The sequence below is a fragment of the Vulpes vulpes genome, chromosome 14 (assembly GCF_048418805.1).
Source record: "Vulpes vulpes isolate BD-2025 chromosome 14, VulVul3, whole genome shotgun sequence".
Classification (NCBI taxonomy): domain Eukaryota; kingdom Metazoa; phylum Chordata; class Mammalia; order Carnivora; family Canidae; genus Vulpes; species Vulpes vulpes.
In genome coordinates this window covers 45,378,914-45,406,779 of record NC_132793.1, presented here as the reverse complement: position 1 = coordinate 45,406,779, position 27,866 = coordinate 45,378,914, and the positions used below count along the sequence as shown (strand labels likewise).

The 27,866-nt window shown below is 40.5% G+C and overlaps 1 protein-coding gene across 9 annotated transcripts in view; it reads right to left on the bottom strand.

Annotated features, from left to right (window-relative positions):
* Positions 1–27,866, bottom strand: part of KIZ (kizuna centrosomal protein) — a 111,380-nt gene that overhangs the window by 34,035 nt on the left and 49,479 nt on the right. For all 9 annotated transcript variants that reach the window (XM_072736518.1, XM_072736520.1, XM_072736522.1 and 6 more), the window contains 2 exons: positions 12,547–12,660; positions 5,471–5,615 (listed from right to left, as the gene is read on the bottom strand). In XM_072736518.1, the coding sequence (XP_072592619.1) occupies positions 5,471–5,615; positions 12,547–12,660 (259 nt within the window). The remainder of the gene's footprint in view (positions 1–5,470; positions 5,616–12,546; positions 12,661–27,866) is intronic.

Below are 27,866 nucleotides of genomic sequence, written 5' to 3'. Positions count from 1 at the left end.
GACTCAGATTACTTCTCAATAGGCCCTCAGTGATGACACACAATTTATCTCACAGCTTTGCACATCCCTTTTCATACAAGCCCCTTCTTTGCTTTAGCTGGGTTCCAACTGGGCCTCAAAAGAACACAGAATAAAATGCTATAATAGTACTGTAAATGCCTTTCTAATAAATCCTTATTTGCTTGATAACCATATCACCACTGCCACCAGTTCTACACTGAGCCCTCTTTTTTTTTTTTTTAACTAGAGGTAGGTAGAGTGGTGAGCATACTGCAGGTTTTTATTTATTTTGTATATTTCATAAATGGAGATAAATTATCTTTACTACTCAATATTCCTAGCTCTAGGATTTCTCTTACTTTTTTTTTTTTTTTAAAGATTTTATTTATTAGAGAGAAAGAGGGAGAATGAATTGGGAGGGGCAGGAGGAGAGACGGAAGCAGACACCCTACTGAGCAGGGAGCCCAATGTGGGGCTCGATCCCAGGATCCTGAGATCCTGACCCGAGCTGAAGGCAGACACTTAACTGGCTGAGACACCTAGGTGTCCCAATTTCTCTTACTGTTTTGATAGAGGCATTTATAAAATGGCTCATCATTTTTTTTTAAAGATTTTATGTATTTATTCATGAGAGACACACAGAGAGAGGCACAGACATAGGCAGAGGGAGAAGCAGGCTCCCTACAGGGAGCCTGATGTAGGACTCGATCCCAGGACTCTGGCATTCTGACCTGAGCCAAAGGCAGACGCTCAACCGCTGAGCCACCCAGGAATCCCTAAAGCAACTCATCTTCTAAGATAATTCTATAGATAATTTCTCAAAGGTCAGTTTTTTATATCTGCAAGGATTTTGGTAGAAGGTCAAATTACTACATTAGAATGGCTGGCTTGGTTTTACTGGACCATGGAGCCAACAGAGAGTAGCAGATGTGTCCAGTGGGTCATCCGTAAAGGAATCCACAATATAAGACTTAACAAGCAGGGAATAATAATAAGCAGAACAGAAAGAAACATCAGCCTCAGACAAGGAACAGTCAGAAAGTTTTGAGTCGAAAACAACTTCAGTAGAGTTGGGAGAAACATTTGTAATACATTCTCAAGCGGTCATGTCTGCAGACCTTTTAGAAAGGCGTATTTTTAGGGAAACCCCCATCTTGAAGGAGCTTGCAGTCCAAGGCTACGACACTAACCCATACCTGCATGGACAAAAGCCCAGAGAAAAGTGAGCAAGCTGCTTTACACAGCTCACGCTGGGACTGAATGGGCTCTGCAAATTGCAACTCTCTATGTGAAAAATGCCACCACACAACAACTTTCTTACTGGCCTCCAGATGGTGCTTATGAATGGACTATGCTTGGGTTTCAACTTATCCGTTAGCTAATAAAGGCTCTCTCTTGGATTTCCTACATTTTGAGCCCAGGAGGGAGATGGAGACTGTCTCACTGCTATCAGTAGTCTGATGATTAAGTCCATACCAACAAACTAGTCTCTCACTTTAATGCCTTCCCCGGAGCCAGGAGAAAGGGAAATTCAATGCCAATGCACACACTGTTTGCAGAATGACTGACAGTGATATCTCCACATTTCAGATCTTACAAAAGATAAATTGTCCCATTAATTATACTCAGCAGGACACCTAGAGTTATTGGTTCAACTCTACCAGAATTTTTCTCAAAGTTCAGTTTAAATATGGATCCTGCTGGGTCGAGAACCTCAAGAGTCATTTCTTAATTTATATCCAGAAACAATCAATTGTGATATTCACATGCATAGATAGATAGATGAGGGTATTACTGGAAAAGACATTATGTCCAAAACACCATTAAAAGAAATGAAAGAAAAACTGCTCAAAATACTGCAATAAATTGTGCAGTAGAAAAAAAATTCTTACAAGTCAATAAGAAAAAGATTACTAACCTAATAGAAAAATGAGCAAAGAACATGAACCTGCCAATTATTAAAGAAGAAATACAAATGGCTAACAAATAGGTAGGGGAAAATTTGACCTCAGTTGTACTATAAAGGTCAAATGAACGAGAAAATCAGACATCATTTGTATTTCTCAATCTTGGTGTCCAAAAAAAAAAAAAAAAGTCAATAGTATCCAGTTTCATAAAAATCTCAAAGAAACAATATTTCATTCACTCCTCATAACTGATTACCCTTCCAGGGTGAGATGTACCAGTGATTAGCTACAGCCTGAGAGATACACACACCTTCTGACCTGATAATCCCACATCTAGAAATTCATCATAACGAAATAGCATGGACAGTTGTAAAAATTGAATGGCTCAGATGTTCTTTGCAATTTTTTTTACTAGAGGAACAATTAAAAACAAACCTCAACAACAGGAATGGTTAGAGACTAGAGTATCTTTATGGGGGTCTCTGTGCAGCCATTTGAAATGATGTAGAACATCTGATGATATGAAGTCCATTTGTGACAAGTGGGGGAAGAAAAGCTTTGTACACAAATAGTACAGTCCATGTTTGTCAATATATTAAATATTAAAAACCACACACTGCAATGTCAATAGACAACTTTCTTTTCTTTTTTTTTACTTTAATATTCCAAATTTGGAGGGGTTTTTTTCTGCTAGGTTTTTTAAAAAAAATATGCTACCCCTAAGAATCCAATTTCTGTGATGGGTGGTATAAATACACACAGAAAACGAATGTGAAAATATTTAGTAAAATTAAATTCTCTTCTATATGTATATCAGTGCTATTAATGCAGATACAAAAAAAGCAAGAGAATATGGCCATAGATAGGTAACATTTTCTCCTAACATATAGATTTAACTGACCTTCCTCTTACACATCAGAAGTAATTATTCACAGCTTAAAGCAGAATGCTCTCAAGTTATATCTAAGTTATAGGAGGAAAAGGGGAAAAGAGAAAGAAAAAGGGATTATCTATGTAGCAATTAAAAGAAATGAGCAAGTATTCAGATGGGCCAGCAAAGGAGCATTCAAGAGATAAGATAAAAAAACAGTCCATCATTTAGGAAGAGGTGAAGGGATTTCTGTGACCAATCACATGTCTCTGTGGCGGTGCATATGTGGTGGGGGACAGGACTGACTTTCTCTGTGGGTACACGAGGAAGCTACTCTGCTTTGCCTGGAGAAGTTCTCCCGGGCAGAAAGAGACATCACTTAGGAGAAAAGGAGTATTAAGGCACTTTGTGTTTTAATGAAGCACCCAACTCATTTTTTTCCCCACATAGAGTAATTACAAATTTTTCTGATTTAAAAGCATGCAGCTCAATTATGTAATTACCTAATAGGTTATGCAGGTGCTGTGGATCTTATCTGGTCTCGAGGGGACATAATCCGAGTTTCGGCGGCTTTAATGATGTATTTACTCAAGAGACGGGATTGACTCCAGCTGACAGCAAAGGGACCCACAGGTAAACATCATTTACATGTGGCTGTTTAATTAGCCATTTACCCAAGAGATCAAAGTAAATATTTCTGAGCTTCATTAGATTCTTCACCAAGTAATTTCTAGCAGAGCTTTCTTAAATTTTGAAAATCTCTTAGTTTTATGATTTTTACCTATGGAGAAATATTTAACCCATACTATACTATTTACTGTGTATATTGTTTCAATGAATGATGAGAAATGACTCAGAGACACTTGATTTTTGCTAACTGTGACTAGATGATTGTGTAAACCAAAGCAGTCCTAGAACCCACACAAGCATTTTATTATAGAGTTCACAACGCTCAAGTCATTTTGGCAACACAGTTCTTCAGGGTTGCACATTTCTTCAGTCCCAAACTAACAGAAACTGCCTGCTTACTTCTATTTTTAAGGACAGGCTTCATCATTACTTTTTTGGTAACTTTCACTATTGTCATGAAGATGAGGTCATGACGATTTAAAAAGGAACCAAAGATCTACTAAGGGAGGCAGAATATCATTTGATTTCTAAGTTCTTCATCAGGCATCCCCCTTTTCATTAATACTGGAGTTATTATTTGAAAAATTATGAGTGAATTGGTTGTCTGAACTTGGAATATGTTTTCTACTATAAACAACTTAAATAATGAGACAATTGGATAGCAAAGGGCAGTAGACCAATATTTCTTTCACCCTTGATGTGGCTAAGATGTGAGGTATTTGTAGTGAATGGAATGAATGGGAAACAATGTTGCTATGAAAGAGTACTAAATAAAACCTGAGAACAAAAATCCTTCTTAAGAACTACAATTATCAACAGATATGGAATGGACCTAAGAAACACAGGTTCTGTTTTTCCTAAACAATATTGTTCTTTCTTTACTGAATCACACAAATATGCAGTAAAATGCAAATGTGTGGGAAGGATACATCCCAGGTTATCTGTGAGAAGGGAAAGGGGATCTGTGAAAGGCACATGCGGCTGTATCTATATTTGTAATAGTTGGTTTCAGAAGAAGGAAAGGGGGGAGGAAGCAGGTAAGAGGAGGAAGAGGAGGTATAGGGTGATGTGGGGGGGACTGATGGGGTAGGGGGAAGGAAGCAGAAGGTGAAGTTTTAAACAAATCCAGTGTAATGGTAACAACACACATGAACTTGGGTAGGCATGTTAAATTCATTACATCATTCTATGTGTGTATGTTTGAAATGCTTAAAAAAAACCCTCTTCCTCCTCTCTTTTAATTAAAGAGGCAAAGAAAGGGGGCATGGGAAGGACTGAAGGTGCTTTGAAAGGCTCAGGAAAGGGAGCAATAGCAGAGACTCTGGACTGCCCAGTGAGAGAGGTGTCTGACTTCAGTCCTGGGTGGTAAGGCTTGCCTCCAGGAGGGGCACATGTCAAATCCTTGGACTTTGAACATGATAAAAAATAAAAACTTAAAAAGGATCCAAGCCAGAAAACCCTACATTACAGATAGAGGTGAGAAAACATACTTTGAGACAAGACACACTGACATGTCATTAAACTTAGGAGTGCCATCTCTGAATATATGGCCTTCTAGAGAATGATGAAGACTATACAGGGCATGCTCTAGACCTGGCTTTTGGGACCTCCTTCATGTTCTCCTTGGGGATCAGCTCCATCTGCTTCATCTGTTTAGCATCTTCATGCCCTCGGGTGCCCCTTTGCTTGTGTGATTCCTACACAAAACTGCAAAAGGCCTGAGATCAGAAAGTGAAAACAAATCATAAAACTTCACTTATTAGGTAAAATTTAAAAAAATATTTTAGGACACCTGGGTGGCTCAGTGGTTAAGTGTCTGCTTTCGGCTCAGGGAGTGATTCTGAAGTCCCAGGATCGAATCCCACATTGGGCTCCCTGCATGGAGCCTGCTTCTCCCTCTGCCTATGTCTCTGCCTCTCTCTCTCTCTCTGTCTCGAATGAATGAATGAATGAATGAATAAATAAAAGATATTTTAACCATTGTCAAGAATGTGACTATGTCCTCAAATGAATCATTTGCATAAACTTGAAACTTTATTTAAAAAAAATAAATATTACTGACCCTTGTTGTCTGGTTCATGTTTTTAACTGGGAAAACTTCAGATGGTTTAGCTACCGCTTCTCTGATAGAATTATCCTGTTCTTTCAAGGTGGCAACATGCTGACCCAATCGTGCCCTCAAGCCTGCTGCTAGTGCATGTTCAAATCTATAAAACAGAAACAGAAGACACGTTAGAGATTTGCAGTATTGTGTTATTTACGAGATGCCTTCATTTTTAGAGGTACCACATTCAAGTTAGCAAAGGACAGTTCATCCAGAAAAGTATGGAACCTAATATATTCAGGACTGAGGTAATTTCCAGAGTCTAGATTATCTTTCTTTCTTTTTCATTTATTTTGGTTATAATTTCACCACTAAATTTTAGCATTCTCAACTTTCGCTGCCTACTGGAACCACGTAGGGAGCTCTGCAAAATCTGGGGTACCTGGTGCCACCCTTAAAAAATCTAGTAACACTGGACTGAGGTGTGCCCTGCCCATTAGGATTTTTTTTAAGGCTCACAGAGTGGTTCTAATATGTAGCCTTGGTTTCTTTTTTTTTTTTTTTTAGCCTTGGTTTCAAATCACAGCATAGATGGTCAGGTTCCTCTTACGTGTAGTTAAAAGAAACCAATCACATTTTATTTTTAACATCAGTTTATCCTTATTAGACTCTTACTACAGTCTATTTGCAATTAAAAAGCATTAAGATAATATTAGGAAAGAATTGAAAAGTGTACCTAAATTATATGCCCAGACTATGGCATGTAGTATATCTCTTGCATATGAGAGATGGACAGGATGAACCTGGAACATCCTGGCATCACAAAGGAAGCTATCAGAGACTACTGAATCATGTCAAAAGGCCTCAGAGACTATCCTGAGGGGGATCCCACTGGCCCAAGACGAGACAATTTGAGCACCAAAAAGAATCATGACTCCAATCGACTGATATACAGCAAATATAGGAAAATCATGAATTCATGTGAAAAATAAAAAAAAGTAAGTTTTTAAAATAATAAAAACCTTTGGATTCAGCCTTAAAAAGGAAGCAAATCTTGTCACATGCTGCAACATGCATGAATCTTAAGGACATCATGCTAAGTTAAATAAGCTAGTCACAAAAAGGCAAATAATGCACGATTTGATTTACATAAAGTACCTAAAATGGTCAAGTTCATAGAAACAGAGCAGATCGGTGCTTGCCAGGGGCTTAGAGGGAAGAAGAAATGGAGAGTTAAATAATGAGTATAGAGTTTCAGTTTTGTAAAATGAGAAAGTTCTGGGGATCTGGTACAAAATAATATAAATGTACTTAATGCTACGGAACACTTAAAAATAGTTAAGATTGGTGGGGAGGATGTTCCTGTGTGGCTCAGTTAAGTGTCTGCATTCAGCTCCAGTCAGGATCCCAGGGTCCTGGGATGAAGCCCTACATAGGGTCTCCTCCCTCTGTCCCTCCCCCCCCTATTTGCGCGCTCTCTCTCTTTTTCTCGAACAAATAAAATCTTTTAAAAAAAATCGTTAAGATGGTAACTTTTGCTGTGTTTTACCACAATTAAAAATATAACCAACCAACCAACAAACTTTTGGAGGATGCTAGGGCCACAACTCATTCTTAAAATTGGTAAGTAAAGGGACAGAATCATTTATCCCACTTTTGTGGTCAAAAAAACACATTTCAGGACTACCAAGTAGTTGATGGGCAAAGTTCTTCCAACTAATGAATTAGTCAGTATTTTGTAAATCCAAATTAATGACTGCATCTAAGAAATGATCATAATTTTCTGAAAATTGCATAATGGTAAATACCATACTAAAGGCATCAGCATGCCAACGCTTGAACCCATGGATCAGTCCTAGCACCACTAACAGTGGAACAATCAGCCACCACATGCTGCCTGCAGAAGTGTAACAGAAGTATAGTTACAATGTCATCTTGCCAAAATAGCTGGTCTGGAATATAATCTTGCATCTGGGTTGAACCACCAGTTTATGGGTAATATCATTTGGATCCTTTTTAAATAAATCAAATGTAAAAAGACTTTGAGACAATCAAGGACAACTGGTAAAGAATAGGTATTAGATAAGGAATCTTGTTAAACAGTTATGTATTAAATGCTTATTTATTAGAGAGGTAAGTACTTGTATTTGTAAATGAAACATATCGTCTGTTTTAAATGACTCAAGAAGAGTGTGGAGGAGAAAAAGAGATAATACAAGACTAAAAAAATGTTGACAATTGTGGATCCCAGTGATAAATACATGGGATTTCATTATATTTACTTTTGTGAATTTTTTAAAATTTCAAAATAAAAAGTTAAAAAGAAAACCTAGTATACTAATGTCTATAGCTTACTTAACTTACTTGTAAATTCACCAAAATAAGAGATTGAAATAAACAGAAGGATAGACAGATATGGGTGTGGTGTGCAGTAAAATGTCAATGGTAGATCTGGGTGGTGGATATAGGGACGCTCACTGTACAGTTCCTTTTATTTTTCTGTATGCTTGGAAAAAAGTAAGTCTATGTATAATTCAGAACCTTATTAGTGCATCTTAATTGTTATCATCTTTGCTTGACCTAACGAACAGTTGCATAAAGTAGGATGTGTCACGGCGATCCTTGAAACTCTTTAAAAACTTTCCAGAATGATTCCAAAGTTTCTGGCTGGTTGGGCAGAAAGCTCCTTCAGCAACTTGAATTTCTTAGTTTCTTCCAGACTTCACTGAAGTCATAATGCCACCCAATTCTTTTGTTCTGATTCTATATAAATGAACGAACATCCATCTGCATTTGGTTTCACAATAGATTTCCCTACTGGGAAAATGCATTCACAGGACAGGAGCAAATTCTAGTCTATTCAGCTGTTGTATTCCTTATAATGAGTAAATCAATTTTGTTTCTGGTCTGAAAGCATGTTTTGCTAGGTTGACTTAAACTTGAAAACAAGTTGAATTAGGATGAATTAAATTAATTAAATTAGTTGGGATGGCCTGAATGTTCAGAGACCAGTCTCTCAGGTGATTGATACACGTGATTTCTGCAGAGACAAAGCCAAGGCAAGACTCGGGGTACTAATATCCTCACCAACTATAACCATCCTTCAGGTCCTGGGATGAAGAATAAGCTAAGGTTTCCTACAATTATTACACAAACTTCACAAAGGGACAAAACCATTAATCAATTTGCACAGGGTGAAACAGCAAATGAACTACTGAAGGAGTTACAGCATCTAGAATCTGTGACTTTGGAACAGCTAAGCCAACACTTAAAGCACAAAACCAGGCTTTCCTGCAGATTTATTTCAGGATCGATTGGGCAAGGAGTGCAAGAGCCGTGGCTGTCTTTGCATGAGGTGTTCCCATGGTTCTACATAAATACACCAAATCAGAAAATTCGCAAAGTGGTACAAAGAACTTAAAAAGGTTTTTTTCCACTTTTGCCCACTTTCTTGGAAAATTTGTAATATCGGTGTTACAGAGAGAAAACAAAGTTTGATTAAAAATATAACAAAAGAGGGGCGCCTGGGTGGCTCAGTCAGTTAAGAGTCACCTTCGGCTCAAGTCATGATCTGACTCCTGGCTCAGCAGGGATCCTGCTTCTCCCTCTCCCTCTGCCCCTCCCCACTGCTCATGCCCTCTCTTTCTCTCTAATAAATAAAATCTTTAAATATATATATATATATATAACAAAAGATGAGACTCGAATCTATAATTAATTTCATATGTTTGGAATGGCTTCCAATCAGAAACCTGCAATTAACACAAACGAACCAGAACTTCTTTTTTTTTTTTTTTTTTTTAAAGATTTTATTTATTTATTCATAGAGACAGAGAGGGAGAGGCAGAGACACAGGCAGAGGGAGAAGCAGGCATCATACAGAGAGCCTGACGTGGGACTCGATCCAGCGTCTCCAGGATCACGCCCTGGGCTGCAGGCGGCGCCAAACCGCTGCGCCACCGGGCTGCCCACGAACCAGAACTTCTTAAGCACAACTGATTTACAACAGATTGGTAATTTGACCAACCAAAGTTTTAAATGCAGACAAATTAATAAACACCTTGATTTTCATTCTGAATACAGGCAGAATAAAATAAAGAGGTTTTTACATACTGTAATTCAAACAATATAAAGCTGACTCAATTTTTAAGCATGAGTTTGAGAACACAATTGGGCAACTGTAATTGAGAATAGCCACTAAGAGAGACAATTAATTAGTTGCACCTGGAAAAAAAATAAAACAGTCTCATAATGGCTCATCATATAAAACTACTTATAAGTAATTGTTTTTATGTTAAAATGTTTTCCCAAAGGCAATGATGAACAAAAATTTTTATCAAGTACTCCAAATGTCATGAATCATATTTTAGTGGTTCATAATTGTCTACAATAGCGACTTGGTCCCCTACCTAATAGAAAATCTTTCTTTCAAATGAAGGTCTTTGAACACTAAATCAATAATGATGATAGTAATGGTTTTGGTCTTTTTTTCTTCTAAGATGCTTCATTTTATGAGCAGGAATTTGGAAGTCTTCACATTATCTTTTAGAGTATACTATGGGGCAGGTGTCCTATATTACAGATGAGATTAAAGAGACAGATGTCCATTGCCATAGTTTGGTCAGGGGCACAAGCAGGACTTTGGCCACATCAAACATGGTTCTATTCAATGGGTTTTAAGGAGTTCATAACTTGTTAGAGGCTTCCTACTCTGCCTGGCTTAGACTTCAATGACACCAGAATCATTAGCAATCAAGGAACAGAAGCAGATCATTCTCTCTGAATGTGTTTCTGGAATGGTTTATCAAATTGACTAGTTTGGTCCAGGGCAGATCACCAAGCAGACAGGAATATCTCACTTAGAGGAGTACCCAGCAATAACTACTGGGTGTTGAGGGGTGCAGGGAGGTGGTTAGAGCAAGGACGGCAGGGTGGAGTCAGATGCCATGGTTAAAATCATTAAAAAGAACATGTATTAAAGACCTGACTACTTGTCTCTCACAGGTCCTATAAAGAGTTGGCACTTTTTCCAAGGTTAGATAGCGAAGCAGTGACAGTGTGCATTAAATAGTATCGCCAGTCACAGTACATGGGACAATTCTAATTGTAACAGAACATAACACTGACATTAGTAACCATTCTTGACTTCTTTATCTAGCTTTAAAAAATGATGATGGTAACCAAACAGTCTTGAAGCCTCCAGATATTAATTTTAAAATTTGTGTTGGTTATAAGAAGAATCATTTCTTAGGGAAGGCTGATTTATACACAACTATAGATCAATAGTCATATAAAATGCAACTTTTCATAATGAAAATCAATCCTCTATCATGCATGTTGAGAAACTATAACAAACGTTAGTCTAGTAGATGCAGATATTATATCTTCTCACCCACAATCAGTTTGGCAACCTAGGTTAAGAGAGTCCAACAATGAATCATTTAGTCTAACAAGTCAGTTTGTATGAGAATTATAAATGCGTATATGCTTCCTATGCCACATGCCACAACTGTGGTTTATGCCAAATAGTATATCAACAGATATAAAAAGCAGTGAGAAAGAAAAAGAGGGACAAAGAGCCTTACACCACATAAGCACCAATCAACCTATAGAGCTCAGGAAGATTCCTCCCAGGCAGTTTCTTCCACTACCTTGTAAAGGAGTATTTTAAGACTGCTGTTTTTTATTTCACATGATAAATACATGGAAGTGGATTTTCTTGCCTTTACTGCTTTAGGCTGAAAAGCTACTGACTAGGAAGGTCATTTCCAACATTTCCTATAGTTTGGGGATCACTAGTGGAGATACAGAAGGTAAATTAAATACACTCAGGACTTGTGAAGCTCATCGTGGTCTGTGAAATGGAAACATTCAATTGGCCAAGTTTTCTTGTGATAAGGCCCTTTTAGAGACCATTATCCTCCTTTCTCATGCCTTGATGGTATCCAATACATGCTAGACAGTCTGAATTCTGTTCTAAAGAAAGATGTGAACATAAAACAGCCTACTTGGTGCACTAAAGTTAGAGAAGGTGATGTTGGAGGTAAGATAAGCAGACCCCAAGAGGCCCTCCCAAGCTCTCAGCCACAGAAGGTCCTTGCAGAAAGGCTTTCACAGACACCCATCTGCTGACCAGGTCTGAGTAATAATCTGTTCTCTGCTAGTAAATGGTAGGACATATTTTTATAAGAGGAAACATAGTCAATCCTCAAAATACAAATCAAAGAACACTGGCAACATTTATGCCACATAAATTAGGCACCTGCCAGATGAGAGTACTGGACAAACCATTACACACATTACACATTTGTGATTCTATGAACTCAGTAAGTGGCCTAATGCCACAGAACTTCTGAGTCATGAAAAGAAACCCAGCTTGCCTAAAAGGTGGGTAGAGACTATGGAATGGATTTCTGAGCGACTTAGGAAAATATATGAGTTATATATAGTTCATATGTGCCAACTACCCTACATTTAATTAACTCCCTCTCTCTTGTCTTATCCCAGATTTGTGGCCATTTAAGGCACATCTTTGGAATAGTGGCTCTCAAACTTGAAGAAACAGAGTTCCCTTAAGGGTTTATTAAAATCCAGATGGCCACACCCTACCCCCAGATTCCTGATTCAGTAGGTCTGAGGTGGGGCCCAAAAACACGTATTTCTAACAAGTTCCCAGGTCTTGTTGAGGCTGCTGGTCCAGTGACCACACCTACAGACTGGAGGTCTGTATCACTAGCATGACCTTGGATACTGAGGAATGCATCTCTCTAGGCGATGGCTACCCTGGATCATATACTGGGTTGTTCTCAAAGTATGCTAATATGCCAGACAAAGGCTACCTGTACTCACACTCCACAAATAAGCCCTTAAAACACTGCTATGAGCAGGGAATTGAGTGGATATATCCAATTAACAGAAACAAATACTCTTACAAAAAAGTAAATGATACAGTTTGTAAAAAAGTTAAATTGACAACTGCAAGCATCTACCCCAGTGGTAACCATATGAGCTAGCAGTCTGCAACTCTGTGATCCTTTACATTTGTAAGGATCTTGGAGCAAGAACAGTCATTCCACCCCAGCAGTGATTAATACCTGACTTGTTTTTCATCGCTGCTACCCTCAGGTAAGAGTCTCGGAAGCTGGTGAAGGACAGCTGCTCTGCAGGCTTCAAGGTCTTCTTTCAGAATGTCACTGCGATTATAGAGCCTATAAAATAAAACAGGTGCTGCATGAGATGTTTATTTAAGCACAGACAGCCCGCTTTTAGAATCTATGGCGGTTCTTCGTGGTTTATTGAAATATATCTGTAATATAATCTAGACATAAAAATGCAGCAACTAGACTGTCTCTCGACAAAAATGTAAAATGGGGCAGTTTGAAAAACTTGTTTGTGGGTATGTGGCAGTTTTAAATCCATCAGAGGAAGTAACTGTTAACCCTTTGGAGACTTCAATGTTGCTTAATCTACAGCTGTGCAATCTCATTCCACATTGCAGCTGACTGATAGGAATGCTAGATAATCTTAACAGCAGAAAAGGCTAATTTTATATTGTCAATCATAACAAAGTTAGAGCTCCACAACTTGTGGGAAATTTACTTAAATTGTCACTGCTAAGAAATTGCAAACTGCTGATTGAAGTATAGGTTACGTCCTCTATTTCCGAATGCAGAAAAATGACTATGATTTCTCCATTCAGATCCACTACAATAAAATTTTCTTTACTCTTAGTAAGAACAGGAAGGCGTGGGAAGGGGGCTTGAGCCTTCATTATCTACTTCCAGTCTACCGGGGGGACTGGCAGAGTTTGACAATTTGGCCACTGTTTCTAGTTAGGTCTGTCATTGCACCATTAGCCTCCAAAGAGATTGGCTAGTAACTTCCTTTTAAAAAGTGTCTATTTGATGGAAAGCATGATCCTGAAAAGCTATTGGATAGGATATAAAAAACAAAACGTATTTCTATTTCAAAGGAGATAATCACAGTTGAGAATGTTCGATATATACTCCAAATGAAAATGAAGCAACTCCTAAAGCAACACATTAGCAAAATATTACTAATTTGTAATTACTTCTATAGTCGGTTAAGTTACTGGATCCATTTGATAGCCATGTGCCTGACAGCACAAGGATAAAGGAGATGTGCTCTGTCCTATGGGAGGGTGAGAGACAACAGCAGGCAGAGTCCTCCCTCCTTCCTCTGCTCTCTCTACTCTGATGCAGGCTTTTACTCTGGGCAGGAAATAATAATGGACCCTCTGGATTTGGGACCTATTCCGGGCTCTGGGACACAATGTCAGTGCCCCAGCTCCTTGCCAAGTCCTGATCTCTTGTCTAGACTCAGTTTGGATTCTTAGTCCCTGTGGGCCAGATTCTGGGTTGAGACCTTCAGTCTGAAGCTCTGCTGCCAAAAAGCTTCCAGCCTCCTGGCCTATATCACTGACAGGACCTATGAATACTTTTTTGGGGGCAAAATCTAGATCCTAATTCTTCCTAAAAGGCTTTATCTTGCCACCACTCAATTCACATTATAACACCTGCTCTTTTTTTTTAAGATTTTATTTTTTAATTTACTCATGAGACACACACACACACACACACACACACACACACAGAGGCAAAGGGAGAAGCAGAGGGAAAAATAGGCTCCATGCAGGGAGCCTGATGTGGGACTCAATCCCAGGTCTCCAGGATCACGCCCTGGACCAAAGGTGGCGTTAAACTGCTGAGCCACCTGGGCTGCCCAACACCTGCTCTTAAGAAGGGGAAGATAAGTCTGCCAGTGATGAGCCAATTTTAGAGATGTAAAGGGGAGCTCAGAATCAGTAGGCAGACAATCAGGAATGGTGAGGAGGACCCTCTACCAGTATTTAGACAGCTTCGGAGTGGCACAGCAAAGGTGACAGGAAATGCTAAGTGAGAGGGGTGGGAAATCAGCAAGTAGACAAGTTTGGCCAGACAAGGGTTGGTGCAGGTGGTGACAGGATTAGTACAGGTAACTCCTGAAGAACACGGGGGTTATAGGCACCAACCCCCCTCAGCCCATACAGTCAAATATCCATACATAAATTTTATTTATTTATTTTTAAAGATGTATTTGTTGGGGAGAGAGAGAGAGACAGAGAACGCACCAGTGGGAGGGGTGGAGGCAGGGAGAGAGAATCTCAGGCAGACTCCACACTGAGCATAGAGCCCCAAGCAGGGCTCGACCCTGAGACTATGACCTGAGCAGAAACCAAGAGTCAGATGCTTAACTGACTGAGCCACCTAGGTATCCCCATACATAATTTTTGACTGTCCTCAAACTTACTTTCTAATAGCCTACTGCTGACCTAAAGCCTTACTGATAATATAGTTTCTTAACACACATTTTGCATATGTGTAATCTATTGTATTCTTACAATAAAGTAAGCTAGAGAAAAGAACATGACAGTAAGGAAATCATAAGGAAGGATGCCTGGGTGGCTCACTGGTTGAGCATCTGCCTTTGGCTCAGGTCGTGATCCCGAGGTCCTGGGATCAAGTCCTGCATCAAGCTTCCCATGGAGAGCCTGCTTCTCCATCTGCCTGTGTGTGCCTCTCTCTCCGTGTCTCTCATGAATAAATAAACAAATCTTAAAAAAAAAAAAAAGAAATTCATCAGGAAGAGAAAATACATTTACTATAGTGTATTTATTGACAAAAAGCCACACATAAGTGGACCCATGCAGTTCAAACCTGCTGTTCAAGGGGCAACTATAATGGGAAATAAAATTCAATATAAAACTCTGGTGAGAAAATAGCAATAAACCTTTCTGATTTCTGAGCTTTGGTTGGTTTCTTGAAAGCAGTTTTAGAGAGGGTCAGCCTGGTGGCCCTGCTGATGCTATTGATGAAGGGAGAAACCTTAAGGCCCCAAACCAGCCAGGAGATGGAGCTTGTGCTCCAGCTGGCAGGGGAAGAGACAGAAGTGTGAGAGCAGCAGTGGGGGTGGAGGTGGAGGTCGTGAGCGCCCATGGTGGGGGCTACGAGCTGGGGATCGAGCTGGGGATCGGAAGGCTTGGGGCCATGCTACCAGCCAAGGGCGCTACCAGCCAAGGGCTCATCAGTCACGGCTCCCACTGTGGTGCCTCAGTGACGCTGATCCTCCAAGAGTTCAGGACAAGCCAGAGATTCACAAATTCAAAGTTTATGTTTATATGACATCTCCCAGATTTACAAATGTGACAATTAATTCAAAAGAAGGTTAAATACAGTGCTGGGCAGACAGCCTATCTGCAAGTGTGGAATCTCCAGCTTAGAACGCCTTTAGTCTGACTTCCAGAACAAGGACCATGGCCTGACGTTTGTGCACCTCCTCTAAAATGCCAGTATAGTAGTAGAAGTTAGCAGATACTCTGGGATGCTGGTATACCAAGGCAGGGTGTGTATGGGGTGTTGCAGTGGGAACAGCTTCCCTCCAGGGAGGAGTATTTTATATTTGCCATTCTTAGGAATGGTGGTAAGAGAAAGCAGTTTTTTGTTATTGTTTATAAATTTTCTACAGACAAGGCACCCCTTGCTGTCTCCAACTGCAGCTCCCCCATCCTCCTGCAAGGTGAGTCAGTGTTTCAGGGTATCAGATAGTCCAGTCACATGACCCTTGCTCATCTCCCAGCAGCTCAATCCAAATGTCAGGTTCCCTTAGACTAGCTCATCTCACACTTGTCTAGGCACTTCTCTGAGTAGCTCGGTTCAGGGCTCTTTCTTATCCCTGACTTCCTTTAGCACTCACTGTATAGACAGCATCCTTCATCGTATGGAACTGACCTCTAGTTATGTCATGTCTGCTTAGCCTGCTCTACAAAACCAAAAGCTTGTTGGAATCAGCAGCTGGACTTGAGAATTTTTATCTTACTTTAAGTTTCACGTAGCATTCAGCACAACACTGAAGACATCCTTAACAACACTATGTGCTGAATGACAGGCCAAGATTTAAATTCAGATTAGAGAAAGTCATGTCCCATCTATTTCTACAGTATGTTTTTACATGGTTGTTGTTAGACCAGCCCAGGTAGGGCCGAGCAACAAGTGATTAGTCAGAGGGCCATAAGGATTCTTCTGCACAGAGAGCTTAGGTCTACTTTCGATAAACTCAGGAGCTTCTCTGGCTAAATGAAGAGTTAGTCTGTGCTGAGCATTTCTAATAGCTTTACCTGGCCTTAACAAAATATCCATCAGCCCTTTGCTACAAATGACTCTATTCAAGAATTCAAAGCAATGGAGCTAAAGATTAAAGACTATATGTTATGGAAAGACTGACTATGTTGGAATTTAAGATCTTAACTTCTTTTATGTCTTTCATTTGCATTCCAACCAAAATAATCCTCACTGGAGGGATCTCAGTCTGATGAGGCCAGGTCCAGTCTTTCCACAGGAATGTGTGGACTGGCCTGGCATCAACACATGGCACTAGTCCATTCTCTTAAGTCCAGCAAGTGGACAAACCTGCTGGTTGATAAAGAATCATTAGAAACACAGATGGAACTTTAAAGAAGTGTATTTAATTTTACCCAACAGGGTTATAGCATACGATACATAGAATTTGAGCGGGCCGAATTTAAAGTAATTGCTTCTTAGCTTCACTTTCATTTTTCAGTCATGTAGAATTTTGGAAATGATTTGAAAGAAAACAACCCTTTCCAGGTGAATGGGAACACTCAAATTAATATACAGTTTTTCTGAAAAAAAATGAGGAAAAGAGAAAAGGTGCTGTGGTTTTTCTTTCAGGATTGCAAACTGAGAATTACTTTTTGGCAAAACAAAAACCTAAACAAAATTTTTTTTAAAATCCTGTCTGAGGGATATAGAAAGTCCCATTCCTGTGGGTGTTAGCTTTTTTTGGGGACAGAATTTAAGTGTTGCAGCTGCAGCACTACAGGCTCAACTTTCAGGTTTTATTTCAGGTAGGGAACAATAGTCTCAAGTATGGTAATCACACACACAAAAAAGTATGGTAATCACTGACTGTAAATGGCAATGAGTTGGCTTGCAACATTTATATAATCTAACGTTACTTTTAAAAAGTTTTAAAAAATAAAATAAAAAATAAAAAAGTTTTATGATATATATGTACCGTGTTTTTAATGCAACTAAAGGATCATAAAGCACCCAAGCGGGTCACTTCCAGAACAAAATTTTAGGGGAAGGAGATCTGTATTTCAAAATGAGCAACAATGAAAAGGCATCATTCGAAGAGGTGGTCCAAAGGTTAGGGGCATGTCATTTAGGAATAACCCATACACAGAAAGGTGGGAAAAAGGCAACTCAACCGGCTTTTGTTTCCAATTCCCAGAGCCTACAGCAACACTGGCCAGGGTATCTCAGCTTCTTCCTCCTCACTGGTCTGACCCACCTTCCTTCCTAAAGGCAACAAGGCTTTGATCTTTAAAGAAAGGCTAAGAACACATGGTCTGGATAGAAAAGATTACTTTTTATAAACATCGTTTTATCCAGTTAGGGTTCTGATTTTTTACACTTTATTCCCATGGGCATTTGCTGATTACAACGAATGTTTCAAATCCTAAGGACCTTAAGGATTCTTAAGTTTGAACAGAACTAACAGAGTGTGCATTCATGTACCAAACACTCAGACCACAACTGCTACAAAATATAACTAACGAATCAAAGCCGACCGTTGTCAGTCAAAACCCAACCCGGGACGCTAATTCAATTTGTGTAGCTTACTGGTCACCCTGAAGCAATTTAGCACCTTCACCAATAAGAGAAAACCTCCAGTGACCTCCCACCCATAGGTACACAAATACAACAGAGAACCAGAGAGGTCTCTAGAATCTCTACCTCCATAAAGATGCAAATTAAGATTTAAACAGTGTAACAATTGGCCAGAGCTAATCCTTTTACAGAGGTGTAAATGGCTATTGAGAACCGAATTCCCCGGCTGCTAGCTTTTGTTAAGTAGCATTACAGACAAATTTCATCCAAGAGCAATGCCAAGCCACCAACTCCAAAGACTACAGATAAGAGTTTCATAAAGCCAGTGCAATTTGTTTGCTTTGATATCAAATATCCTGACCATAAATCCAAATGTGTAAATATAAACTGCATCAAGAATTAGTACCCTGGGAAAATAAACTGGAAGCAACTATCTCAAGCCTGACACCTGATGGCTGGAACAGCTGTATGTGCGGCCACAGTGAAGTCTGTATACGGGGTTTTGTTGGCCACACAAAACAGTTGTAGAAAGGACAAACACATACATAGTTAAACAGTATTTTTCTTTTAACGGGCTGTCTTACAAAACCTATGTTTTGGTGGCTACCTCGGGGAGGGGGCGGTGGTGGGGGTGGGGAGCATTGTACAGCACCCTGGGTGGTCCCTTCCAGGGGGCCACTTGAAGGGAGCACAATGCCAAAAAGGAGGGAAGGAGGGGACAGTGACACAAAGGCCAACAGAGTGGGGCAGTCCGCTGCAGGCTGAGGACCAGGGGTCAGCAAACAACGCTCCTTCTCTTTACCCAGGAAACAAGGGCTCCTTCTCTTTACCTGGAAACAGTGTGATTAAGCTGACAGCTTGAATTATGGGCTACATTTTGTAGGGTACCGTCCGTCTGTGTTAAGGTCCTCTGTATTGTAGCAGAGGCGCACAAGCAAAACCCTTGCCTTTTCCCCCACTTTGGCCTCAAAACAGACCTCATCATTCTATTCCACTTTAATTCGCAGAACTACTCCCTCTCTCATGCCACCTCCCCCCCCCCCCCAAGTTCCTTAATGAGGCACTGGACAGCCTGAGAGAATTTGTAATGGGTGTTTTCTCTGCCCTTAAAGAGAGATAAGCAGCCTGAACTTAGGAGGAGTTTTAAGTAGCCCAGAATCAGTACTTATGGCTGCAGATATCCTCTGTGAAATGCATAAGTGTTCCAGTCCATTTTCTCCTTGCTAATCTATGGATCCCAAACTTAACACTCTGGTTGATAAAAATCCTTACCAGACTCGCAACATTTACTCTTGCTCCTAAGGTTTCTTTTAAATCACCAATGACAGGGCAGCCCGGGTGGCTCAGTGGTTTGGTGTTGCCTTGGGCCCAGGGCCTGATCCTGGAGACCCGGGATCGAGTCCCACGTCGGGCTCCTTGCATGAAGCCTGCTTCTTCCTCTGCCTGTGTCTCTGCCTCTCTCTCTCTCTCTCTCTCTCTCTCTCCTCTCTGTGTATTCTCATGAATAAATAAAAATCTTAAAAAAAAAAAATCACCAATGACATGTCACCAGAAGGGTGCTGTCATTTGGGTCCTGAGTCCACACAGTGGATTTATGGAACTGGTTCCCTAAAGCTACCTGGCTTTGAATATCTGCTGCAGAAAAGATCATGGAGGCTAAATCTTATTATCATGCAACTTTATGCCTTTTCAAAAATGGAATACACGGGGTACCTGGGTGGCTCGGTCGGTTAATGTCTGTCTTTGGCTCATGTCATGATCCCAGGGTCCTGGGATCAAGCCCCACATCAGGTTCCCCGGTTAGTGGGGAGCCTGCTTCTCCCTCCCTCTGCTGCTCTTCCCACTTGTGCTTTCTTGTGTGCTCTCTCTCTCTCAAATAAATAAATAAATAAATAAATAAATAAATAAATAAATAAATAAAATCTTTAGAAAAAAGTGGAATACAATCAGGCCCTGCATTTTGGAAAAGTTTGAAAAATACTATGAACACAATAAACATTTGCTTATTAGGCATCATCATAATCGGTTCTATAATTTTTTTTTAATTTTTTTATTTATTTATGATAGTCACAGAGAGAGAGAGAGAGAGAGGCAGAGACATAGGCAGAGGGAGAAGCAGGCTCCATGCACCGGGAGCGCGACGTGGGATTCGATCCTGGGTCTCCAGGATCGCGCCCTGGGCCAAAGGCAGTTGCTAAACCGCTGCGCCACCCAGGGATCCCTAATCGGTTCTATAATTAAACTCAAAGGGGTGCTTTTTGGTAAAAGGGCATCTGATATTGTCAGGGCAGAACCCTCTTCATTGGGGCTTAATGACTGATAGAGGACCATAAAACCAAGCATCAGACTTTTGCTGAGCTGTTACATGTCTGCCTGTCTTGGTATATGTGTGTGCATCTGTGTATAAGAAGGGAGGTAAGGGGGATCCCTGGGTGGCGCAGCGGTTTAGCACCTGCCTTTGGCCCAGGGCGCGATCCTGGAGACCCGGGATCGAATCCCATGTCGGGCTCCCGGTGCATGGAGCCTGCTTCTCCCTCTGCCTGTGTCTCTGCCTCTCTCTCTCTCTCTCTCTCTGTGTGTGTGTGTGACAGTCATAAATAAATAAATAAATAAATAAATTAATTAATTAATTAATTAAAAGGGAGGAAAGGAGCCTTAGATTGGGCTGGCAAGGGTTATAGCATGTAAGGGGATCCAGGGAGAAGGGAAATCAGAGGGCACCATGGGGTGGTTAAATGGGCTTATGGAGGACTCTTGCCACGTTCAAACCCTGTAATAAATTAATATTCCACCTCCGTGGCATAGTTAAGTCTCCTTGGAGGCCAGTAAGTGACGAATAGGAATGGGGTCCTGTGCAGTCACCCCTACTGAGGGGGAGCTCAGAGAAGCAGGCCAGTTCCCTCTCTGGATTCTGATTCCAAGTTCTGGGCCCACCTCCACAATGACTGACATGGGAGTGGCAGCTCCCCAGGGAGGGCACCTGCCACCAAAGATCCACTAAGGACTTGGCTATTAACACTTCTACTGTGATTAACACTTCTACTGTGCAAGGATGGTGAAAGTTAAATGGAGGAGTCCTGAAAAGACTGTGCTGGCGTGCTGCTGGCCCTTCACAGGGTCACTACTGTAGCACAATGAAGAAGCTGAATCAATTTACTAGTCAAATGTGCATTCACAAGAAGCTGCTCAGAGGAAGCCAAAGACCAAAAGAGGAAGTGAGAAACAAGAATGTGGAAGATGCTGACTCATCCTTATGAATGAATAAATGGGTTAACAGTGGAGGAGAGGCAGGATGCATGCAAGAAAACAGGGAAAGCGAGCTGGCCTTCCTGGGTAGAGCCTGGCAACCAGGTGAAAAGGCCTGTCTCCTCTGTGTCAGAGTTCAGGGGGGTCAGGCAAGCACATCCCTGATTCCTGCTAAGTGCACTTTTCAAAAACAGTAGGAATCAATTCCAAATGTGCTTATGATTACAGATGTAATAATGTTCCAAACCTACTGTGTCCAGAGCATGTCCTTTTAATACATAACACAGTTGATCAGTAAGGATCATCAGTCACATGATTCCATCCCGGAAATTCTTTCAGGGATTCAATTGCCCTGGAAAGTAGTGCTTTCCAGTGTTTAAGGTGATAGAACACCAGAATTCACAGAACTTTTTTTTTTTTTTGCAAAACAGCATGAAATACAGATGTATTTCATTTCATCACATACGTTATGTATTCATATACACGTATGAATAATGTGTATGCGATATCAAAATCAAACCATGAGCACATAGACCCATGATTAAAAATACAATCTGTCAAAGCTAACAAGATCAGCTGTTCCCACATGGTTCATTATTATTCATCTGCTACTCACATGCCTGCATTTTATCTTCAAGCAGGCAGGCAGTAGCTGGTACCAAAGTTTTAGTGAAATGATTTTGAGGAAGTTCCCAAAATTACAAAGATTCATTCTCCTACCAACTTGGAAAAGATCATTTTATTCAACTGCAGAATAATTCTACTGAAATATATCTGAGAGTCACTGGAATAAAAAAACCAAACAGAATTGTTTTAAGCAGATTAAAACACACACCCTGTCCATCAAAAGGACAAATTAAAATAAATTTACACTGAAAAAGGAAAATAAAAAAAAAAAGTTTGACAACTAGTTGAAAGCCACAAAAGACAAGAGGATTCAGAACTGCTCCTTGCATCTCTCCTGTAGGGTTAAGGCAATAGTGTCAGTTTCCCAACTAGGGCTCAAAATGGTGAGATCAAGTATAAGAGTACAAGCAAACATATCAAAGTCTCACTTTTTGCTTAACTTTTTGTTTTTTTCCTTGTCTCATCTACTTGTCCGCATACACTCCTTAACAAAAGCCATCACTGAAGGGAAGCTGTCCCACTCAGCTATCAGGCTCAATATTCTTTTTTAAATCCTACCTTAAACTGCATTTGGTTTTTCCAGAAGCCCATAAAAAATATAAGTTAAAGAGAATAAAAGGAAAGATGAGCCATAAGACACTGAAGGAGGAGGAATAAAATAGGCAACCAAATGCAGAAATGAAGTCAGGGATGGAGAGAAGGAAAGTGTGAAGATTTGCCACCCAACAGCCTGCCTGTAACACTGCCATTTTGCTCTAATGAACAACCACTCCCCCATCCTAGCCCACCCACTTGGATGGGGCTCAGGGTGAAGCATGGGGTCCAGGTGCAAGCCAGTGGTGCTCTCCCCTTGCTACAGTGACTGTGGAGGGGGGAAGGGCCAATGACGAGATCAGAGCCAATGAAAGACTCTGCTCAGCATGCCAGGACAAAGGCCACCAGGATGCTGGGCCTGAAAACTGAGCCAATCCAGGAGAAATTGAACCAAGAAAAGGAGAGGAGTGGCATCATCTGTGCCCTGGTGAAACCAGCCTGCAGACCATCTACCACTGGACTTCTTGCTGTACAACAGCAGAGTTCTCTTTGACTTAAGAGTTTAACATAGGGTAAATACAACAGAAAGAGTCCTAATGGACACAAAGAGTAATAAATAAAGTTTAAAAGAGGCAAGGACAAAAATATTCAGTAATTTCTTGCTTCTGCGTCAGTTTTATTTTTTTAAAGATTATATTTGGGGTGAAGGGCAGAGGGGAAGAAAGAGGAAGAGGGAAAGAATCCCAAGTAGTCTGTGCTGAGTGCAGGGCTCCATCTCAGGACCCTGAGATCAAGATCCAGGCCGAAACCAAGGGTCGGTTGCTTAACCAACTGCACCACCCATGCGCCCCTGCATCAGTTTTATATTTATTACAAGCATGCTAAGCATTTGATTATAAAATATAAAATATCTTCTATGGCATGAAGGATATTTAATATATATGTCCAAAAAGTGGTCATCAAAAGCATCCCCACTATAGGAAGATTTCTAAGGCCACCAGTGAAAGCTCTAAAACCAGCCATACAACCAAACGTGCCCTCGCCTCCACAGGGCAAACACCACAGAGCTGCAAGACATGTCTTTGTTCTGGAATTTGGAAGATTTTGAAAAAACCAGCTTCACTGTGATATAATTCACATACCATAAAACTCAAATATTTAAAGTATTTACTAATGGCTTTTACTAATATAGAATTGTGTAACTTCACACAATCTAATTTTAGAATTTTTCCAAAAGATAATTTTGGGGCTTGTCTTCAGTTTAATTATTTTACTAATTATAAAATACTCATTATAAAAAATTTGAGTTCTGTCTCTTGGACACAGCTCCTTTGCCTATTTCCTGCATCCACAAACTTATTTTTACCAAGTGTAGCAACACTGTGGTTGCCTATTCAATGTCCAGATCCTTTCTTTCCTTTTACAGAAAGACAATTTTGTTCAGGAATCAACCTCCCCCTCAAGTAACCCTCATTCAGAAGTAAATCACAATTATTCTAAGCCAAGGGTGACGGAATCCAGCCACAGCCTGCTTTTGTACAACTCTTGAGCTAAGATTTAAAAAGAGGGAGGGTGAGGGAAAGAAGAAGGGGATGGGAAGAGGAGAAGCAAAGCCTGAAATATTTATTATCTGGCCCCTTACAGTAAAGGTTTCCCCCCATCTCAGCTCATTATAATAATCCTTACTAATGACTGGTTTAGGAATGGGCATATAATGAATTTTAGTCAATGAGATGTTAGAGGAAGTCTATTTACTGAAGGGTTTCCTTGCTCCTAATAAAGAGACTCGAGAAGAGTGAATGTCTTTCTATCTTTGCTATCTATCTTTGTGGTGTTGAGATGAGGTTCTTCGTTATTTGTATTCATCAGCTTGGGCTTCTACAACAAAATACCACAGACTAGGTGGCTTAAATAACTTATTCTTCACAACTCTGGAGGGTAGGAAGTCCAAGATCAAGATATTGTTTGACTTGGTTCCTGGTGAGGATCCTCTTCGTGGCTTGTAGAGAAGCCTTCCTACTGTGTCCTCACATGGTAGAGACAGAAAGGAAGTTCTCTCATGTCACTTCTTATAAGGGCACTACTCCCATCATGAGGACCCTACCCTCATGACTCCATCTAACTCTAACACCTCCTAAAGATCCTGTCTCTAAATATCATCAAATTGGGGGTGAGGGCTTTGGCATGACTTTTGAGGGGACACAATTCAGTCCATAATAGCACTGCTGCAGCCAACTTGCTCCTGACCTTAGGATGAGGCTAGCACTGGGGGTGACAGGGCAAGGAAATGGAAAGGACCTCAGTCTCTGAGGTCTAGTTTTGCTACATTCCTAGCAGGATTTGGCCTGACTGTTATTCCCTCCCTGGAACAGGTATAGGTCTGCTACATTCTCTCACTAGCCTCCCTCATCTGTCTTTCTCTCCTCCCCTTCTCTCCTTCCCTTCTCTCCTCTTCCCCCCCACCCTCCATCTTTTGTTTGGCTCCCAGAGAGCTGCAGCATGGTATCTTACCACTCCATTTGTTGTAATTTACTGATATATCAAATGGTAAAAAGAAAATAGTACCAGCATGGTCTTTTAAAAAAACTTCTCAGAATTCCCTTTATAAAATGAAAGAGAATGATTAGGAGAGCAAAAACCAAACACTCACAGGAAATATCTATTATAAAATTAGATGACAAAATATGAGGGAGTGTGACTAACTCCTGATAGCAATCCAAACCATGACATCTGCGACTGCAGAAGCAAGTGGGGGGACAGTGAAGGGACACAAGATGTTCCCTAGAACATGAGAACCTCCACATCGGCAGGTGGTTCTCTCACTGGAAGGACAGCAGCCTATCTGAAAGGGGGTCTGCAGGTCCATTTCAAGGATGAGAACACAAAGGCTGCCGTGGGGGCAGGATCAGCAGCAGCAGTGCAGGCCCTGTGACTCTAGGACCTTACTAGTCTAAGTGCCCTCTCAGCGGAGTTCAGCCCTGAGAAGAAAATGCTGGAAGCAAGTCCTAAATTGAGCTGAACTGAGACAATAAGAAAGAATGAATCTTTCCACTTAAAGTGGAATAGGGGAAAGAGGCAAGAGATCCAAGAAAGTAAGAAGCCACACTTAGAAACATTATGGGAGAACCACAGAAGAGGGAGCTCTGGAGCCATAAAAGTAGGAAAGCCGGCCTGGCTCACCTGCCCTTCCAGAGTGTAGGAGATGGCGTCTCGTGGAACGCAGTCCCTGCAGAGATTCTGGGTCCCCTTATCAGTAAAATGCAGGTAATGGCACCTCTACTGTATAGGACTGCTGTCATGAATGACATAATGTCTATACAGAGGCTGGCATGGCACTCAAACATAATAGAAATTATCACTATTATTATAAATATTAGCATATCAAATTCGTAGAACAACCTTAAGTCACACTCTAACAAAACATAAAGGATTTCAGGGAGGCCAGGTGAAGTGTAATAAAACACCACTGTCCCACTCCAAGGGACACCTCCCAAGTTGTTGTCCCCTGGACTCACTGCCTCTCCCCACATCTGTACTGGAAATCAAACTACCCGGTTCTGCCTTGAGCCTTTCCCTTCCTGGGCTGGAGGCTGACCCTGTTCTAGCTGCTCACATGTGCTTGCTTCAGAGAGATTCCCACAGCTGATTAGTCTATGATTTTCCTTTATGATAACTTTTCAGCCGTGTTTACAGGCAAACCTCAGAGATATTGTGGGTTCGGTACTGGGCCATCATAACAAAGGGACTATTGCAATAAAGCAAATAACAGGATAAAGTGAGTCAAATGAATATTCTCATTTTCCAGTACGTATAAAAGTTATTTTTATACTATACTGTAGTCTATTAAGTGTGCAATAGCATTATGTCTAAAAAGGCAATGTAAATAACTTAATTAAAAAATATGGCTAAAAACTGCTAACCAACATTGGAGCTTTCAGTGAATCATAATCTTTATGCTGGCGGACGTTCTCACCTTTATGTTGATGGCTGCTGACTGACTGGGGTGGTGGCTGCTGAAGGCTGGGTGGCTGTGGCAATTTCTTAAAATAAAACAATGAAGTTTGATGTGTTAATTGACTCTCCTTTCATGAAAAATTTCTCTGTAGTAGGCAATGCTGTTTGATAGCATTTCACCCACAGGAGAACCTATCTCATATCTGGAGTCAATCTTCTCAAGCCTGTCACTGCTTTATCAACTAAGTTTATGTACTATTCCAAATCCTCTGTTGTCATTTCAGCAACCTTCACAGCATCTTCACCAGGGGCAGATTCCATCTCAAGAAACTACTCTTGCTCATCTATAAGAAGCAACTTCTCATCCGTTCAAGTTTTCTCATGAGATGGCAGCAAGTCAGCCCCATCTCCAGGCCCCACTTCTAATTCTAGTTCTCTTGCTGTTTCCACATCTGTAGGTACTTCCCACTGCAGTCTTAATCTTTCAATTTGTAAAAAATGCAGAAGTGCCATAAAGTGAAGCACAATAAAATGAGGTATACCCATATCTTTTTTCTGAAAAGTATCCCATTTTTTAGAAAAACTTCTGGTCGTACCCATTTGGATGATGATTTCCTTGTTGAACTCCCAGAATTCTGGGGCTCTGCAGTGACCTTATATACTGATGTTAAGTACAAACTATACTTACAGTGAGTGCATCATATCCCACACTTTTTTTTTTAATCCAACACTTTTCAATGAAAAATGTTAAGTAAAACAAAATGTCCCCTTTGTCATGATTCTGACTCTTTGATGCTAGGAAATGAATTTATCAAATTGCCAAGAATCAGAAGTAAGAAAGACAGAAGACAAGTTCGTTTCTAACTTAAAACAAAAACAAAACAAAACAAAAAATTAATTAATTTTAAAAAAAGAAAAACAAGTTGGCCATTTGTTTCATCTCATGATGTCCCTGCATCTTGACTTCTAGAACCACCATGTCACATTGCCTTTAACTAATTAAGTATCAAATGCCAACATGTGGCAGCCACTGTATGAGATGCTGGAGCTGAAGAACACTAATCTGATAAAGGTGGTGAGAACTAGAAGTCAAGTTCAGTTAGTCAATTGTAATACCAGCCAAAAGGAGATCCAAGATCATAACCACAAGAGGTCATGGCTCTGTCATGCCTTCTGTGATTTCAAACATGTCTACAGCAGGCAGAGAGCAAGAGAAAACTCTAAACCAAATAAGTGCATTCCTGATTTATTTCTTGTGATCATCTGTAGTTAAAGAAAGGGGACTAGAGAGAGCATTTGCCTGACAGGAGAAATAAAAGTAAAGAAACAGGTTCATATTCTGGATGATTTTTTTTGTAAAT